The 20375-nt window shown below is 42.0% G+C and overlaps 1 protein-coding gene across 2 annotated transcripts in view; it reads right to left on the bottom strand.

Moving 5' to 3' along the window:
- Positions 1-20375, bottom strand: part of CDH13 (cadherin 13) — a 445340-nt gene that overhangs the window by 43136 nt on the left and 381829 nt on the right. For both annotated transcript variants that reach the window (XM_059857430.1, XM_059857431.1), the window contains exons 9-10: positions 9526-9708; positions 8315-8568 (exon numbers count right to left, since the gene is read on the bottom strand). In XM_059857430.1, coding sequence (XP_059713413.1) covers positions 8315-8568; positions 9526-9708 — 437 coding nt within the window. The remainder of the gene's footprint in view (positions 1-8314; positions 8569-9525; positions 9709-20375) is intronic.

The raw sequence follows: 20375 nt of genomic DNA, 5'->3' as shown, positions 1-20375 counted from the left end.
ATGGAAACACAGATTTTTCAATGCTATCATCCACAGCTTTAATATCAACATATTAAGTATGATTTATGCCAACAGAGTAGAGCAGTGGAAATTTTTAAGAACAGGATCTTTTGACAAGTATTGTCAGGAGTGATGAAGTCTAGCTTCAGGTAGCTGGGTTCTGGGCAAAACTATGAATCATGGATTGAGAATTCCTGGGCCCCCTGCTTTAGGAAGCCTTTAATAATTTAATTCAGACACTTCTGCTATTTCAGACACCAATCAAGGAGGGAGAGGTTGATTTTCTTTTCCTCCCCTCAGGAAAGGGACACTGTTTTTCAGAACAGCCTCATTCTGTCTGGGTGAAAATTTCCCCCCTGCTCTGCCTCCTGGAGAGGCCAAGGAAATAATGCTATATACCTGTTTATGTACTTTAACCTTTGCCCAAAGCTTGGGAACTGCCAGGAAGAGCCCAGAGTCCAGAGAAGAGAAAATATGAGCACAGACAAGGCAAGCAGGGAGGCTCCCTCACCTCCCTGCAAGGCAAAAACTGCTGTAACAAAGCTCAGCCCCAGCTGGTGAGCTGGGATTGGCCTCAAGCACTGAAAATTAAGATATACAACAGCAGCAGAAGAGGGCAAACAGCTGCCCCAACTCAGAGGCAGAGAATATCATAAAAAGGGGGGCAAAAAGAATCATCAGGGGGACTTGGAGATGTCCCTGACTGTGAGAGGCTCTGGAGGCAGCTGGGGAATCAGGGATGCCAGCAGGGAGGTGCTGCCAGCTTGGTGGCAAATTAAATCAGCCAGGGAATGTGTGAGCAACACAGGGCTGAATGACAGGGCTTGGGGGGCAGTTATCAACATCTGCTCACAGCTGGGGGGAAATCACATCCTGCACTCTGCTGTGGGAGCTGACAGAGGTGGAACTGGCACTCCTGAATGGTCAGCACCAGCTGCTGGCCACAGCTTCTACAGATGTTTCAAGTCTCTCAGCAGTGGAGTTTAATTCCAGTCATTTGTTCTCTTCTGTCCCATCTCCTTAGCTCCCACCTGATAATTTTTATTTATTTATTTATTTATTTATTTATTTATTGTTTTTTGTTTTAATCAGCTGCTCCCTCCACATTAGTTCAGTGCTGGTGATAAATCCAGACAGTGCTGGCCAGCTACAAACCACCTTCTGCACAGGGAAACTGGGGCTGATGTGGCTCCTGAGCCATTTTCCCCCTTCCAGAGTCACATCCGTGTGGTTCTGGGTTTGAGAGGAGAACAAAGGAGGTATAAAGGAGGTGCAGCTCCAGAAACAATATTGCTGCTTTCCCTGATTGCTGTAGGCCTACAGAGTTTGCTCTTTGGGGAAAGAGGGGGCATTTACTTTGCTCAGTAAACAAAAAGTGGAGGTCAGTTTGGTCAAACTAACAAAAAAACCCCAAAAACCAGACAATGCAAATTTTACTTTTTTTTCCTTCAGATATTAGTTCTATGATAGTAAAATACAAACATGACAATGATTACCCACTCAGATAGTATCAACACCTTCAAGGAGCCGTGCCAGTAGAAAGACTGCTGTGTGAAATGCTCTTGAGCCAGAGGCCACTGAGAACTGCAATTACAGGCAGTGGGGGAGGGAACTGCCCAGGTCCTTTCCTTCAGAGTTGATTAAATCTCCTCTTTTCTGGCATTGTTTGCTGGACACCCCAATACCCACAGCTCCCCAGAGCTGGTATTTCTGTGTTTCAGAGTTCACACAGACAGAAGTGAAAAAACCTTTCTTTGCTTCAAGCAGGTTCTGTCTCTCCCTCCCTTTCCATCTAACTTAAAAAAGAGAAAGGAAGAGAAAAACAGTGTACACTGCTCAATACACAGCAGCTTCAGATCCAGAGATGCACTACAAATTCCCAGTGGCTGGGTTCAGGCAGGCCATCAATAAAACTGCAGAGCCAACTTGAGATGCTCCTGGGTATAACTTACAGTGAAAAACTCTGCTGCTGCATGCTGAGAGCAGGGCTCAGCCATTCATTTGTAACAATGGAGCTATTCTTCTGTCTGCACAAGGAAAACAAATCTCCTGTTGTTAGGAATCAAAGACAAGTCCTTCAGACTCTAGGAGACATATTTAACCATGACTAAGTGTGTTGCTTCCTAAGCATTCACTCTTTAAGTCTTCCTATCCCTCTCTCATTATGTAGTACTTCTGGAAGTGTTTGGAGTGTATCCCAAAAAAGCGAATTTATTGACCTCCACCAGCAACAAAAGTGCTTTAAAAAGGCTTGATGTGCAACAAGGTATGCAAAATTGATCCCTTAAGTGGTTGTGAGCAATGTGATGTGAAGCCTCATCCTTGTTCACAGGGGGTTCAGGATCTCTGGAAAAATCCTGGCAAGAGACATGAAAAAGGCTTTTTGAATTGTCTTTGTGATTCGTGGCTTATGCATTCTCTGCATTGAAGGGTGGGGATGGGCAGGCGAGGAAAGGAACAGAATAAAACTCACTTTTTCCAGAGAATTCTCCTTAGTTTTCTCAACCATCTGAGATTTGGGAGAAACTGACTGAGCTATGAATCCATTTCAGTGTAGTTTCAGCACTATTTTATAGCATTTCAGGCAGCCATTTTATTTTATTTACACATTTTTTGGACAAAGATCACGGCTGCCATCGATCAGAGGCCGCAACATTTCCACTGATTTCCACCAGCTCCACAGGCACCAACCCCAAAGTCAGGATGGTCTCATCTAAAACAAAACATGTCCCAGCAGCAAAAGCTCCTGTTCCCAAAGGCATTGGCCAGCCCATCACCCAGAGGCTCTTGGTGAGGAGACAAACCATGCACAGAATCACCAAGGCTGCCAGAGACCTTTGAGATCCAGCTGTGTCACCAACAGGTTTTATGAAAAATCTTTTTTTTAAGATTTTTTTCCTCTTGAGTTGCTGAGAGGCCTCAGGAACAAAATGCAAACAATTCTTATCTGCTGTTGTGGGATGCCACAGGTGGAGCTGGGATTGGTCTCACCTGGTTGTTTCTAATTAATGGCCAGTCACAGTCCAGCTGTCCAGACTGTCTCAGTCAGAGACAAACTTTTGTTATTAATTTTTTTTCTATTCTTAGCAAGCTTTCTGATGAAATCTTTTCTTCTATTATTTTAGTATAGTTTTTAATATAATATTTATCTTAAAATAATAAATCAAGCCTTCTGAAACATGGAGTCAAGATTCTCATCTCTTCCCTCATCCTGGGACCCCTGTGAACATCATCACACAGCTGCAAACCCAGATCCAGCCCTGAACTGCATCTCCATGAGCCACAGCCAGACACCCTCTGGCACCTCCAGACCTGTGTCTCCACCACCTCCCTGAGCAGGTTATTCTGACACCTGACCACCCTTGCACTGAATTTTTCATTTTTTCCCAGTGTCTAATCTGAATCTCCTCTGGGAAACTGAAGGCTCTCTCTCCTCTCATCCTTTCTCTGGAGACTTTACAAAAGAGACTCACTACAGCCTCCTTCAAGGCAGCAAAAACCACCATCACTCTTAATTCAGTTGGCTTCAGACTCCTCCCTCCCCTGCTCTGATGCTCCAGCATGAAGCCTCATTAATGCTTAGTTTGCAGCACAGAAAAATACAATTTATATTAAGAAAAACAGAGCCTGTCCCCTTCCAGACAGAGCAGGAGCTGTTATGTGGAAATGCTGACAATAATAAATGAGTTTGCTCCTATTTCCAGACGTGGGAACAGTGTCCCTGTGCTTCCAGGAGCCACCTGTCCTATGTGGGGCAGCTTGCTATAAATATTATAAATAAATATTATACATAAATATTACACATAAATCTATACCTTATTTGCATACAGAGCTTCAGATATCTCTGCAGCCTTTCATGTTCCCATGAAACTCTGAGCAGTTTTGGGTTCTAAGTTCTCCAGCTTCAAATGCTGCATTTTAATTCTGCTTAATGAATTAGATATGCTTTAGAGCTGTAATAAACTTTTCTTATGAAGATATTTCTGAAGCATTGAGTCACATTGCTTACTGAGAATAAACAATATGTTTACATAAATAATTTAAAATCCAAGAGCACAGTAGGTAATAAAAATATATTGCCATGATAAGCCACGAAACCAGCAAACAGCACTGCTCTAATTAAAAATTACAAATACACTGCAGTAAACAACTTATTTACACGTAGTTAAAAGTTTAACTATGGAATATTCTGCACTTGTTGAATCCCAAAAAGGAAAAATACTGAAACCAATCTCTTCACACAGTCAAATATTGAGAACCATAACTGTGTTTAATTAAGATCTACTGTTAATAATGGGTTTCAGAGTGAGGTTCTTCTTTTAATTTCCCAAGGTAGAAAATGTTATTAAATTTGGCCTTTAACTTCTCATTGACATGTACACTTAAAACTTCTGATTAAAATTTCAGAGGTTGGGAAGAAGTACCCAAAATTAAACTCTCAAATCTGGCACAAAAATAACAATGGTCCCTGATTAAGAAATCAAATTTCAGAAACTTCATTACTGTTCTATTAATGAATTGTTGGGTTATAATTAAAATGGGGCCTGCTGGATTTCTTTCATTTTTTAATTCTAGAAAAGATGGAAACTGGAGAGAGATTTAAATGCTTAAAATAAAAAGAAAAAAAGCGAAAAAAGAAAGGTCAGTGGGATCTGAGAAATGTGACCCAGCTTGAACAGGTTCTTTTTCTTTCTGGGAGCAAGGAGAGTGGAGCAAACACTGGTTTCCACCTCTTATTTCCAGGATGATGCTGGAACTTTCCTCTGAAAATTCCTCTGGAATTTCCCTGCCAATGGAAAGGGAGGAGCTGGCCCTGTGCAAGCTCTGCCACTCGTGTGCAGACCAACGGCCACAGCCCCAGCTCTGTCGTTTGGACTCTTCTTTTTCTCCCTGAAACACATTTTTTGCCAGCTTGTTTCAGCTTTGTAATGAAATTCTTCCTCAGCCTGCAAAAACACTTGAAGCTGAAGAATAAGAAGGAAAATTGCTTCAAAAGTGCAGCTGTCTTCAGAAATTTTACAAAGTGAGCCACGTTTTTCAGAGATAAGTAATTCGATTCTGATTCAGATCTGCATTGTTCAAAGAATAAATTCAATCTAGCTGCAGACAATGGCAAAAATGCTTTCTCTGCTCTTTTTTGTTGGTCTTGAAATGCATTTATCATGTTATATCTAGAAGAGTAACTAAATTTCCTGATTACAAATAATCAGCAGCCCCTTCCACAAGTTCTATACAGAAAATTAACTAAAAATATCCCTGCAATTGGATATATTTCAGTTGTAACAGGCTGAAAAAAAAGAACCCAAAGCCCACCAACATTACTAATGCTCTGCTGGTCTGCCCATTCTGAAGAGATTTATGCTTTGTTGGGGGTAATGTGCACAATTCACACAGCACAAACCTGACATCCATTGCTTCTTGCAGACAAAACATTGCTCACTCATGATTATTAATAATCAACTAATCCCCAGACTCATTTAGGAGCCTGTGCTGTCCCTGCTTGGCCTTCAGTGTACCATGTAGTCACAGCAAGGACTGATGGCACAGTTGTAGCCTGAGAACACAAATCTGGAACCAGTGCTCTGTAGAAGCCCTGCACGTTGTCCCAGACTCTAAACACAGAGCTGTCTGTGGGACTTGGAGGTGAACATTTCAGCCAGACCCCACCCACTGAGTGGTTTTGGCTTTTATACATGGAATTTCACCCTCTCCTTAATTGCAGATGCTGTTCTCATCCCACTCTCTGCCTTTTTCACTGCTGGCACCCAGGTGTTTCAACACCTGTCAGCATTAAAACATCTTCTAAAAATGCTGTTTTATGCTTTCCTGTTATTTTAGCAATAGGACTGACAGGTATTCAAATGAGCCTTTTCCTGATGCATTCTACCATTTCCCAGATTTCCATTACATTTGCATTATTTTCCTCTAACTTACACAACCACTTCCATTGCCATAGTTCCTTTCTGTGATCATTCCTCATCCCAGCCCAGTCTAGCTTAATTTTGCTCTCTTTTCTGCACATAAAAGGAAAAAAAAAAAAAAAAATCTTGCTTTTGGCTGTAAGCCTTCCGTGCTTGGCTATGAGGAAATAGCAAAACTTCTGGGGAAATTCTCTTTATCTTATGAGTTGGTCAAGATTTGGGGGTTCCTTGGCACCAGGGGTGATGAAATGCAGAACACCTTTATGTTACTGAACTGTTTACACCACCCTTAAAGCAAACTGAAGAGAATTCAGTGACTCACTGGATGCCCTTTAAATTCAGGGTCAATCTAGTTTGGAGAAATTCAGCAAAATCAGTAGGTCAAGGGGAAAATTTTGGATAATAGCTCCTGCATTGTTGGCTTTGGTAACAAAATCCTAACATTTTCATGGCATTTCTCTCTTAGCATCACACAATCAGGTGCTATGTTAATGAATGTTAGTTTTTCCATCTCCCATGAAAAGACATAAATTATAGAGAGCACCAATAAATTCATTCCTTAAACTCAGTGCAAAACCCAAAGGAAATAAATACATGCCCAATCCAGGTTCTGAGCAAAGCTGCTGAGGGTCTGACAAACAACAGAAATTCCATCCATAGACACAAATTTTTGTGTGTGAAATAAGGAGTCTTTGGAGCAAAAGCTAAACTTAAGAATAAGAAATTATTCATAAATAAATCCATTTATAAAACAAGGGAAATGATGTGCTAAGAATCATCCTGCAGATGAACTGGTGTTTGTGTGGTAGAAGTCGAAGGAGAAAACCTGAACCATTAATGCTCTTAACAACATTATCTTTGATGCAGAGAATTGAAACTTTTAATTATCTGCCTTGCCTTTTTCCTCCTTCCTCAATGAGCACACTCCCCTGCCTAAATTCACCTCCTCATCATTCAAACCCAAGTCCTTTGCAGTGATATTTTCACCAAGGCTTGCTGCTGACAGAGAACATCTCCAAGATCAGCAGCTTTCTTTACTGTGGAGCAGTACACGTGTCACACCTCCTGTAAGGATTGCACAGTCACTGCTAAATAACCCTGTGACAGCAGAGAGATCTCTGCCCATGGTCTGGACTGACAGAGCCATTGTTCAGCTGCAGCTTGGAAGTCGTTCTCACAAGGAGTTTATCCCCTTTTATACACACTGAGACCTGGGGGAAATGATACTTACAAGGAGAAATGAAAAATTAAACACAGCTGTAGGTTTTAGTGGTAGTGCCTAACCTGTAATTCTCAAATGCTGAGAAAAGCTGTCTGGAAAGCCAATTTAGTTTTAGAGAACAAAGTGGTTGGTTTTTTTTTCATTTTTCATAGAATCTAAAGCCAAAGGAACAAACCAGGGAGATCAAAATATAAGATGATGATACCACGTTATACCAGGCTTGCCCCTCGTGACATGGCACAAGTGTGGGACTATATTATTACAGCACAGAAATAATAATTTATTTTCATTATTCTGGACAAGGCCAAGCCTTAGCCTCCTTTAGCTTCGGTCTTTCACTCTGAAATATTTTTTCAGCTCTTGAAAGTAGATGGACAGTCATTATCTTACTGAGGGACATTATAAATGATCATAAACTGATTTAAACCCTGTGTAAAACAGATGCATCACTTCTGTAGACATTTTAAACTTTTATATATCTTCCCTAGCTCTCATGAAGGAAGAGGAATTACCAAGCAGGTTAAAAGTAATTTTGAAAGTATGTTAAGCCAGATCTATTCCTTGTGACACTTGACTGTTCTACTGTAGGAACCTCACGGTGTGGGAAATTATTGTTTCCTGTGTTTTCAACCAACTGAATCTCTAATTGCAGGACAAAACATAAATTGTAACTTCTTACTAAGTTAAACATAATTCTGCACTGGCAGGAGAATTCTTGGGCACATTCCCAGTTAGTGGAGGATGAAAATGAGGAGGCACTGTGGCATTCATATTTTCTGGAAAAATCCCTTTGCCCAGGATTTTGCTCCTGGGTAGCTGAGAAGCCTCAGAGAAAAAGGAAAACAATAATTATCTGATTTGGGTCTCCTGTGTTTTGCTGCTTTGGAATGTGTTTGGACATTGTTTACCCACAGGTGACTCACTGGTTTCATGTGAATTGTTTTGACTCATTGGCCAATCAGTTCCAAGCTGTGTTGGAGAAGGAGTCACGAGTTTTCATTGTTATCTTTTTAGCCTTCTGTCTGCATCCTTTCTGTATTCTTTAGTATAGTATTCTGTAACGTAATGTGGTGTCATAAAATAATAAAATAGCCTAATGAGCACATGGAGCACATTCATCACTCCTCCCTGCCAGGGGCACCCCACAAAAGCAAGAGGGCACTGCTCCCACCTGATGGTCTGGTGCTGCAGAGTGTCGGGGTCGGTGGCGTTGACGGTGAGCACCACGCTGCCCACGGGGATGTTCTCCTGCTTGGTCACTGCCATGGGGTTGGGGTGGAACACGGGGCCCTCGTTGACGTCCTCCACCGTGATCTGCACCGTGGCTGTGGAGCTGGGCCCGTAGGTGATGTCTGGGATCAGCGGGTCTTCGTTCTCCACTTTGATCAGCAGCGTGTGAAAGGCTGAAATCTCGTAGTCCAAAGGCTGCAAAGCAGAAGATCAGAGGGCAGAGGTCAAAGACAGTGCTTAATGCTTTTTTCCTTTAGCCCACAGCAAACTTGCAGACAGCAGAATTAGCCAGAAAGGAACAAGGACATTCCCTGCACCTGGAATTTGGTGGGAGCTCAGGATTAGACACACTCAGTTCTAAAGGGCTTTGAGGATTATAAGCATAATGGACTTAAAATCCCATGGAGACATCCCCCTGCCCAAGAGCTCACATTTTGTTGTCATACCTCATAGACACAGTTCAATGCTCATCTATACATGTTTATTTATATGCAACATGTGTTTAACAAACAAATGAGTCACACTCATGACAATAACACAAGCTGCTTTCTCAACTCTTGTCTTGAAACCATGTATTTGCCATAAGAACTGACAATGCCTCCTCTGAAGCCAAAAAGAGAGCATACTGGTACAGACAGCAAACAGGGCTGTTTTCTTCTTCTTTTTTTTTTTTAATTTGTTACATTTGAGACATAGGATTATTTTCATAGAAAGGCAATAAATTTTCCTATGAGATTTTAGAAATGTGGGACCAATCCACTTAAGAACTGTGGATTCAGACTGAATCCATTCCCCTTTCTTCCCTGCTACTTGCCTGTGTTTTTACTAAGTGAGAATAAAATGGGGCTCTTGAATTCTAATTGTACCTCCAGCAACAAACAAAACTGTGTTGTCAAATGTCATTATTACTTGTGATGCTTGCTGCAACCCTGGCTGTTATTTAAGCACAACAATTAGGACCAGGCAGTCTTTGTGACTGAAAAAATCAGGTTACTGTGACAGGAGAAGGGGTTACACACATACTTTGGACAAGGGCTGGTAGCCAACTTTACATCTTCTAATAACCCATCCCTGCTGTGCCCTGCTTTATGCCGTGAACCCAGGGGAAGCACCTGACAGCAAAAGTACAGGGCAGGAGGGGATTGTTCTCACCTTGACAACAGAGAGCATTCCCTCATTAGTCTGGGGGTTGGTGTGGATCTCAAAGCTCTGCCCTGGGTTCCCGTTGATGATGGAGTAGACAGCTCTCCACGCCCCGGTGGCGGGGTCGTCCCGGTCACCCACTGTTAAATTCACTATCACACCTGTGACCCCCTCCTTCACTGTGGCCTGGAACTGGGAAAAAAAAAAAAAAAACAACCACAGAGGAAATCGTTACTATTTCCGTTTAATGACCACACACACACACACAAAATATCCAAGGCAGCTTTAATTATTTACCCCAGCAGGAGGAAGATGGAACCCTCGACCGGAACTTTGAAGAAAGCATTTTCACTTCTGAAATGTGAGGTGGCACACTTCAGCTGCTCTCCATTAATAGATGGCAGATAAGCAGTGATGGGATGGGAATGGAGCTTGGGAAAGTTCTGATCACAAGAAGACAGTTCAGCTGATATTACTGGAAAGTGAAGCGTGCAGAGACCTGCAGTGCAGGTATTCCCAGAAAGGGAACTGAGGGAAGAGGAACCTGCCTTGTGCAGACCGCTTTTGCCTCCAAATCCACTTTTATTTACGAATAAATCCAGTTTTGTATTTCACACTCTTTTTTTTCACAAATTATCCCACACACATTCATTTTTCACTTCACCATTATCAAGACACAAAACAGATCTCACAAAAGCCTTTCCCACAGCATTTTTTTGAGGGCTTGCTCCAAGACACTCAGAAATAATTGGACCTCATGCTACCACTTTGTCTTCATAACTAAAAGTCAGTGCTACTTTCTTTCTGCAGTGGAAGAAGTTTTTTATGACCTTGTGAAATGCATTGCTGGGCGATTCAACCCTGTGAGAAAATTCTAGTTTATTCTCCATCATTCTTATTTATTTAGGAAAAAAACATTAAGCAAACCATTGGAAAAGCTTGCAAGGGTCAGACTTAATAACACTCCTCACCTTTCAAGTGCTTGAGGCTGACGTGCTAAAAGCACTGCATGTAAGAGTGATAAGATAATACCTGCTTTGGAGGTGGATAAACCAGGCTGATAACAGACCTAATCCTGAGAAGTGCTGAACATCAGCACTGCCATTACAGATCATTAGGAAATCTTAGCATTTCTAGGGATTAAGCCTTCAAAAGTCCAAAATTACCAACTGTAATGACACAAATAGGCTTTGCTGTACGTGTGCCCCTTAAAAGCTGCATCGTTGGTGACAAAGCATCACTCAAGGGCAAGAGTCACCCGAGTGGCTTCAAGAGCTGAATAAACTAAACATCTTTTCCTCTGTCTTACAGAACACCAGAAGTCATAACACTGCAGAGGAGTTCAGGGAAATACTGAATCCAGAAAATGGCGTTTTATTAATATATAGATTTCCCAGTCTGGACAAAGAGTAGGTAAAGTGGATTTCTTCTATGAAAATAAAGAAAAGATGACTCTGTCTTCCCCTGTGTTCAGCTATCTTTGTTTTTCTTCTTTTTCTAATAGATTGGATTTATCTTCCCAAACCCTTTTTCAATTTTTTTGTATAATTTGAGTGCATGCATTCAGTTCAAGCTGTCCAGCCTGATTTCATGAAAGGATGACATTAATAACTGGCTATTTCTATCCTCCTTGGTGTATCTAACTAAGCATTTAAAGAGTCTTTTGATTTTGATTGTTAATATGTAACAGGTTGTGATTGAGCTTTGTTTCAGACAGTTCATTAAGCTCATTTGCTGTTTAATTAACTCTAAATGATAATACAACAATATTTTCACTTGCTTTGAAACAAATTAAAAGGAAAACTCTATTAAGAATCTTGGAAATAGCAGAAGAATGATTACCAAGATTGTGTTCCTTCCAGTTCAGCCAAATGTTTTCACTGTCAAGCAGACTTGGATACCTCTTACTCTGATTGAAAACAACCAATTAGCCTGATTCCATTATTTCATATTGTCCCAACTTGACCGTGCATAATATGAGACATCAGCACCATCAGGGTCAGAGTTTTTCCCCACAACTGTTCAGTACCCAACAATTTCCATTTGGCTGCTTAAAAAGGTGACCAGACTTCAAGGAGCCAAAGAATCCAACGCTTGGATTTGACCAGGCATCTGCTCCTAATTCATATTGATCCTTGGGAAAAATCTTTTCCTTAATCCTCCAGTCTGATTCAATTAGGTGTTCAGTACTCCCTAGCTCACCTTGGGAACTGTTAGGGTAAAATATTAAAAGATATGGCTGGTTTATTCAGATACAATATTGTGAAACCTGGGCAAGAAATTTATTATTTTTACCCCACCAGTGCCAGACTGTGATGGAAAAGGTTGCCAAGGTCTGGCAGTTAGCTCAAAAAACATGGAATTTCAGGCTAAGGATGTCCAAACCAAGGACATCTCAGCTGGGGTTGGCTTTCTTCTGCATCCCTATTTTCTCCTTGCTTAGGAAGAGCTCTCAGAAACTTCAGCTGCAGAGAGAAAGGGCACAAGGAGCTGCTGGGGGCACAGCACTGCTGAGCTTCTGACTCCTGCAGGTCAAGGAAATGCCAACACCCCCAGGGAAAGGCTGTGCCAAGCCAAACAATTCCAGCTACAGAGGTACCCTCACCCTTAATGTCCTTCACATTTGGGAAACAACCACATAAACACAGATATTTGGAGCTGTCTGGAACATTAGACTAAAATCTGTCCAAGATGGATGGAAAAGCAGAATGATCAGACCACAGAAGTTGTCACAGAGGTCTACTCTGAATTTATAATGTGAAAAGTGTAATAAATCACAGATTTGTGATTGCAAAAGACAAATATCTGCTGTGAAACTGTGTTGCCTAGAAAAATACAGTGTATTTTATCTAGGGGGTGAACTCTTTTGTCTGTTCAGTCACCTTTTAAGGAATAAACCTCCCAACATTTAGAAAAATCTGTCATACCGTGTCCCTTTCAAAAACAAAAGTTAAAAAGGGAATTTAAAAACTAAGAAAGGGCAAAATTAGGAATTAGATTTGGAAACAGAGAAAAATAACCACAGGTTCTTCATATTTCACAGTGAAAGGTTTACACTCTCAAAGCTTAACTGGGAAATTCTGAACCAGTGCTCTAAGATAAAACCCCACAGTGGCTAACACAAATAATTGGATCACAAGTTAATTGATTTTACTCATTTTAAATATCTGCACATCCCCTAAGCACCACTATAAATTAAGAATAAAGTAGATGAGTTCAGTACTTTATTTAAACTGCTATCATTTGGACCCATTTGAACACTAATAACTTAGAAGGAGAATACCCTGGGCCAGAGTGGGTTTGCTGGAAGGAGCTGTGTGAATTTACTGCCTCTGAGTATCTGAATTGTGAGGTTAACCTGCTCTGTGATGCTGCCATTTATTGTGCTCATCATGCACACAGCCCAGAGATTTTAGCAGCTCTGTCATTTCTGAAGTTTTAGAAATAGAAGGGAGAAGAAAGATGGAGTTCTTCTATTTCTGTATCCAAAACCTTGTGGCAAAATACACATAAAATGGACTGATAGAAATTTAGAAGGAAACACTGAGTGAGCAGCAGTTAATGGGGAGCTGGAAGATTTTGAGGAAATAAAGTGATGGATGTAGAGGAAGAGAGAGAGGCTTGTGAGGGTGCATAAATAGACTGGAAAGTGTAACAAGTCAGCAATGTTTGCCACCATGATGGACTGATGGGGAGCAGATAAGGACACTGGAATTTTGTGAGGGATCACCAGCGTGGTTCCACAGGCCATGGAGGTCCTGGAGGGTGGCAAGGAGCAGCTTGTGTTTCTGACAGCACAGGGGTCAGTACAGGGATGGCAGGGAGAGCAGAAATGTTCAAACCAGCGGTGCCTGAGCAGAGGAGACAGTCTCAGTCCAGCAGATTGCTCCTCCCCTCCCCGGAGCGTGCAAGCTGAATTTAGTGGTTGTTTCCTGCTGGAGGCAGGCATGACTCTGAGCCAATTCCTCCTCCACTCTGAGCCCTGTAATGAGCTGATGGGACGGGGCACTGGCAGCTCTTATGACAGAAAATTCCTCTGGGTGGTCCCAAGACAAACCAGCCTCGTCAGATTCCCACCACACAAAAAGATCACTTTGCAAAATGTTATCACCTGAGGATCCAGGCACTGACCCCAGCCCAGCCCCAGACCATGTGAAAATCAGATTCTTATCTCACAGCCCCATGTAAAGCTGCAGTGAATGAGATTCTGTTTACTGACTGCTCAGAGCAGATGAAGAGATGAACATCAGTGCATCAGAATCACCTGAATGTCTCCTGTCCAGCAGCCGCCCGAGCACAAACAACACCTTCAAAAACTGTCTCACTGACACCCAAATTAAAGAGCTGCCAAGCAGCAAACACAAAGCAAGACAAACGTGCCTGGGGTCGGTGATCACCACCCCACGGCTCATTAAGATTCTGCACACTGTGATTCCCAATCAGGAATAAACAAATTAAAACTCTGTGTCAGTTTGCATTTATCAGGGTGATATTCCAGTGGAAGGTGTTCTGTGCTGCTATCACATGTTTGTTTCCTCTTCTATCTATCATGAAAGATGGGAAAGAATGGGATGTATTAATTCATATGTGTTAGAAATTCCACAGAGAAATTGTATTATTGCAATTATCTCCCTCCACTGAAGCCCACTGCCTTTGTGATCATATTTTGTCTAATTTCTTGAGAATGTGATGACAAGTTATGGAATCTCTTGCAACCTGCTTGCTCTTTTTGCCTTTTCCTTTGCATGCTGCCATTCATACAAATGCACCTGAGCTCCCAGGATTTATTTGCCAAGGAAACAAAGCATTGTCCATAACTCTGTACCTGGAACATCTCCAAGTACAAATGAATTTTCAGAGTGGTCACAGAGGTCTTCATTCTGGATCAGTCAGGAATGAGAGTCTCATAAATGTCAGAAATGAGCATTTCAGGTGGAGTTCAGTGGGACACAAAGCCCAGTTTGCCAGAGAAGGATAACTCAAGTCATTGGCGCCCGAGGCAGGGGCAGTACAAGAAGGAAATTGTATTTGTGCAGTGACCAAAGTGGAACTGCTGATCCTGCAGCCACCTTCCTCCCATCCCGAGGGCCCAGGGTGCTGCCCTGCTGAGCTGGGCCCCTCAGGGGCTCCAAAACTGCACCTGAGCAAAATCAGTTTATACCAAACCCTGCCCTGCAGCCCCTGAATGGAAAATGGTGCTGCCAAGGCAAGCTGGAACTTGGTGCTACATTTCCCTCATCTCTTGTGCAGATTTTAAAGGTATTTTACTTCTAAGACTGTGCACAGCCTTTGCTGTGTGGACACGAACAGCAGCTCTATTTCACAACAAAAATATCTGTATTAAAGTAATGGATTAGGCTGATGTAAGCTGCACACCAAGCAACACATGAAACACTTGGAAAGCCATTTAGATGAAAGACACCATATAAATATAAAGCACTATCATGGTATGACAAGGATTTGATGGTGTAAACGAGATGCAAAGCAGAAATTATAGCTGTGAGTCACCTAAACAGGCTTTGTTATTGTCATTGTCTTACTGCCATAATGCTGGCTCCTAGGCACTGCATTATTTCTTGACTGAAAGTGTTTCTTTCAGCTTATTCTATATTTTTTCTGAGTACATAATATTCTTTCACCTCTCTGGTGAAAAAACAAAAAGAATTCAATCATAGTTTAGAAAAAGAAAAACAAAAATAAAAAAAAAAACAACTCAAACCTTTTCAAACATGTGAAATTGACCATAATAATTTTGGATGCATTTTCAGTTTTTACTTTTGGATCATTTTTCACAGCCTCTGCATTTTAAAGGCTTTGTGATCTTTCAAGGCACACACCAGTTGCTTTAAAAAGTAAAAGCAGGACTCAGTAATGAAGGACTGAATGAATATTTTTGTCTGCAAGTCTGACACAAGAGCAACCAAACTGAAAGATCAATTAGGTAAATGGAAGGCTAAGGATTCAATTCTGCTCTCTGGAACATGGCTACAACGTCTGCAGGCTCTGAACTTGAGCCTTTTTATAGAAAAACACAAAGATGCTGAAAACCACTGATAGTCATCATGAATGAGAAAAAGAAAGAAAAAAAAAAAGGAAGTTTCAGGCATGGCTTCATTTTGTTTTGCTGCTCACCAGTCTGCTTGGAAAGGTACTCAAAGAAACAAAGAAAAAAGAACTTATTAATTAGGCTCCAGGTAAAAGTCCCTCATGGTGCAGTTTTCCACCAGGTTAAAGCCAAAATATTTCTGGGACTGAGACCACTTCAGGTATTAAAATCCATGATTGAGTTGTAGTGGGTTAGAATGAAAAAAAATGGGGTAAAATGGATGGGGGAAGGGAAGGGAAGGGAAGGGAAGGGAAGGGAAGGGAAGGGAAGGGAAGGGAAGGGAAGGGAAGGGAAGGGAAGGGAAGGGAAGGGAAGGGAAGGGAAGGGAAGGGAAGGGAAGGGAAGGGAAGGGAAGGGAAGGGAAGGGAAGGGAAGGGAAGGGAAGGGAAGGGAAGGGAAGGGAAGGGAAGGGAAGGGAAGGGAAGGGAAGGGAAGGGAAGGGAAGGGAAGGGAAGGGAAGGGAAGGGAAGGGAAGGGAAGGGAAGGGAAGGGAAGGGAAGGGAAGGGAAGGGAAGGGAAGGGAAGGGAAGGGAAGGGAAGGGAAGGGAAGGGAAGGGAAGGGAAGGGAAGGGAAGGGAAGGGAAGGGAAGGGAAGGGAAGGGAAGGGAAGGGAAGGGAAGGGAAGGGAAGGGAAGGGAAGGGAAGGGAAGGGAAGGGAAGGGAAGGGAAGGGAAGGGAAGGGAAGGGAAGGGAAGGGAAGGGAAGGGAAGGGAAGGGAAGGGAAGGGAAGGACCTGCTGGGTGCTGCCAGCATGGAGGGTCGTCCTGTCCCTCTTGCAGACACCACAAATCTTTGTAAACTTTAGAAGATCTGCAGAACAAGATCCTAACAAGAGCCATAAATGAATTTACAGAACTTTCTCCCTGCTTCTTCCCCACAGCAGTACTGAAAGCCCCTTCAGAGCTGGTGCTGGTTTCAACCCTCTCATTTATGTGCTTGCACAAGACTAAAAAGCCATTTGGGGACTGTAAATAAGTGATGGTGGAGGTTACTTGAAAACAGCTGCTTTTTGGAATTATTTTGAAGATTTTGTTTACACAAGATTACAGTCTTCCTCAGCCCAGCTCGGGGCCTCACTGAGCAAAGGCAAAAAGATAATTCTAACATGTATTAATCATATGTTGAATGCCTGCTTCAAAGGCTGTTACCTCCAGGTATACATCAAATATCTGAAGATGCAGAAGGAAGACAAAGATGCTCTCTATTTTTTTTTCCCTGAATATATAAATAATTTAGAAATGATTCATTCTTTTTCACCTATAAATGCAAGGTGCATTCAGTGGTTTCTGGAATAAATCAAGTACCCACCAATTACTGGACACCTCTAGAATGATGGTAGGATCAGAGAAAAACAAATTCTCCTTCTCCAGGTGGGCAGAGCACGGTGAAAGGTCACTGAATTTATTACATTTAAGGAATTTTTGAGAAAACCTGAAATAATGATGTTATTTTCTGAGCTATAAAAAGGTAGAACAAACCTTATGTTTAAACAGCAGCATGAGAGGAAATGATGATGTGAGCAGGGCTGGAGGAGCAGCCTGCACCTATTCACCTGCCCAGGGAGCAGGGAGAGCTCTGCCTTTCACATTCATGAGGCTCCTTGTGCTGAACTCAGCCAGCCCAGCTCCTCTCATTTCCTCCTCAGTGCACTTCCCATCCAGGGCAGAGTTAAGCCTGCATTCCTCCTAAGATGCTGGATGTCTTCTTCAGATGGAGTGAACTCTAAATAGAATTCCCTCTCTGGATTTTTCTTTCTTTTCTCACCTACCAGATTTGAGGAACACAAAGATTTTTACAGGATTCTCCCCCCATTTTTCCTCATGATGGTGACAAGGGAAGGAGGTCTTGTTAAATGGACCTTTTTCATATTTAGCAGAGACTTTTTCATACCCAAACCAAATTTTCTGGTGCTGAAGATGAACATCTGAGCATAAATGGAGGAACTCACTGATTCTGCCCTTCTTAAAGGAAAAACAGTGCACTTCCCATCCAGGGCAGAGTTAAGCCTGCACTCCTCCTAAGATGCTGGATGTCTTCTTTAGATGGAGTGAACTCTAAATAAAATACACCTCTCTGGAATTTTCTTTCTCTTTTCATCCACCTGATTTGAGGAGCACAAAGATCTTACAGGATTTTCCCCCCACTTATCCTAATGATGGTGACAAGGGAAGGAGGTCTTGTTAAATGGACCTTTTTCATATTTAGCAGAGACTTTTTCATACCCAAACCAAATTTTCTGGTGCTGAAGATGAACATCTGAACATAAATGGTGGAACTCACTGATCCTGCCCTTCTTAAAGGAAAAACACTGCACTTCCCATCCAGGGCAGAGTTAAGCCTGCATTCCTCCTAAGATGCTGGATGTCTTCTTTAGATGGAATGAACTCTAAATAGAATTCACTCTCTGGATTTCTCTTTCTTTTTTCATCCACCTGATTTGAGTAGCACAAAGATTTTACAGGACTTTTCTCCCCACTTATCCTGCTGACAAGGGAAGGGAAGGAGCTCTTACTAAATTTTATACTTTTAAATTTTATTTTCATATTTAGCAGAGACTCTTTCATACCCAAACCAAATTTTCTGGTGCTGAAGACGAACATCTGAGCAGAAATAGTAGAACTCACTGATCCTGCCCTACTAAAAGGAAAATCTGGAAGTACCTGTGACTCATTTCCTGCCACTCCCAGTTAGAGGTGGGATTCATTTGCTCCAAGGACCTTTCAGTCACAAATTCCTCCTACTGCTTCCCTGAATGTCACATTTCTGGGGCCTGGACACTGGATGTATTCAGAAAACACATCTTCTTTCACTGTTGCAGTTGTTACCTGTAGCACAAAGGACCCTGAACAGCAGGAGAGGTGAATTCACTCCTCTCTGAATATTAAACTGGTAGAAAATGGGAGAATTTTATGACAATATGGGTTGGTTTTTTTTTCTGTAAAATTAACATTAATATATGGAGAGACCAGTTAATTTGCCAGAAATTTTGAGGGAAGTGAAGGAGAAATTTCTCTAAGGGCTTTAGTCTGCTCCCAGGTATCAATAAATGCAATGGGCAGAGAGCTGGGCAGTGACAAGGCCTTCAGCAGATGAAGCCTATTGATGATTTTTAAATTATTATCATATTTACCTCTAGGAAGTAGACAAGGTATGAAAACTGTATTTTAGTGCTGTACAAAAGTACTGAAGAAATAGAAGTTTAAAAAATCCAAACAACAACAAAAAAGAAATGAATGCTTCATTCTAAATAGGTGAAAGAACAAAAATATTCTAGATAAAAATCTAGAGGCATCTTGTTCATCTGGTACCTTGATATTTCAAACCAGAATCATGTCCTTGCTGGTGTAAAACTCCTGGTTTTGCAGAGAGGCAGAAGGTGCAATGAAAATGAGATTTTCCCCGAGTCAGAATCTTTGGCCTGGTTGAGAACAAGCAGCATCTGCAGCCAGATGAGAAATCCTGCCTCTCCTGCCCCGGGAGGGCACTGATTCCAGAGGAGGGAGTTTTTCCTGGTGCCAGTTTACAGCTGATCAGGGCCCAGGCTGCCAACAGCAGATGTTCTGACAGTGGCTCAAGCTCTTCACGGGGTCTTGGGTGGGCAGTGCTGAGCAGCCCCGCTCCAAGCATTCCAACAACTTGCATCTCCAGAATATTTCAGCTACAAATCTCAGCCATTCCCCAGACTTCTGGCATTTTGGGTTGTGCCAGCTGATGGGGATGAGATGCCCTAGATTTACAAGCCCCTCCAGCTGAGAGCTGTCTGAAGTTATCCCAGTTTGAAAACTCTATTTTGGAAGCAGATAAGAACTCTGCAAGGTTTCACACTGTTCCAGTGGAAGCAGGAGGTACAGATGGAAGTTTACAGGCAGCATAATCTGCAGTGATACAGAATCTGTCTGAATTTTAAAAATGAAATCTCGAGCCAGCATTTTGTTTTCTGTGAAAAGCTGAGTGGGGAAAAGAGAATTTGGGCTGAATGCTCCATATTTCAATCCATCTGAACACAATAAGTCTTCCAAGTCTGCTGACAAAGTGATGAATGAACTCTACTGCACATAGTTTCTTCTACTGGATATACAAGATTTTTTTTTCCCCTCAAATTATCCAGTCTACATCCAGTTGGCTCAACATTCATTGAGCAAAACATTACTGCTCTATCAAAAAGCTATGATACAAGAATAATCATTTAGAGATCAGAGATGTAAGTGAACTTTCATGATTAATGATCTCTTTCCTTTTCTGTTTTCCTCTCATAGCAGAAAAATCTTTATTATACCCTGAACATCCGGGTGAGCACTGAGCTCTCATTACTCAGGATGGGATAAACAAAGACCTGGGGCCTCTAACCCTGTTAGCACAGAAAAATTCTGTTTCCAAGGTCAAGACTAAAGACAAATAGCTCTAAAGCAGTGTATTTGACTAATGGCCATGTGTGCTGTGAGCCTGTCCATCCAGCACTGCGAGGGGAGCGTTCCAAAGGCAGGGTCAGGGCAGTTCACTGGCAGCTGGGGTGAACCTGCTTTGGAAACTCTGAGATTTAAGCATATATTGCAGCAACAGATGTATGGCTTGGCACTGCACAGCTGTGAAAAGGTCAGGAAAAATCTCAGCTATGCTAAATGGATTTATTGCTTTCTGCTTTAAGGCTTCTCATGGTCTCCCTCTCCCACCACCCAGCTCCTTTTGCCAGCGCTCATTTCATCTTTCCTTGAAAGAAAAATATTTGTGCTAAAGGAAAATGAAACATTCCTCT

Source organism: Haemorhous mexicanus, chromosome 12 (genome assembly GCF_027477595.1).
Source record: "Haemorhous mexicanus isolate bHaeMex1 chromosome 12, bHaeMex1.pri, whole genome shotgun sequence".
NCBI classification, from domain to species: Eukaryota; Metazoa; Chordata; class Aves; order Passeriformes; family Fringillidae; genus Haemorhous; species Haemorhous mexicanus.
This window is presented reverse-complemented; position numbering and strand designations above follow the sequence as displayed.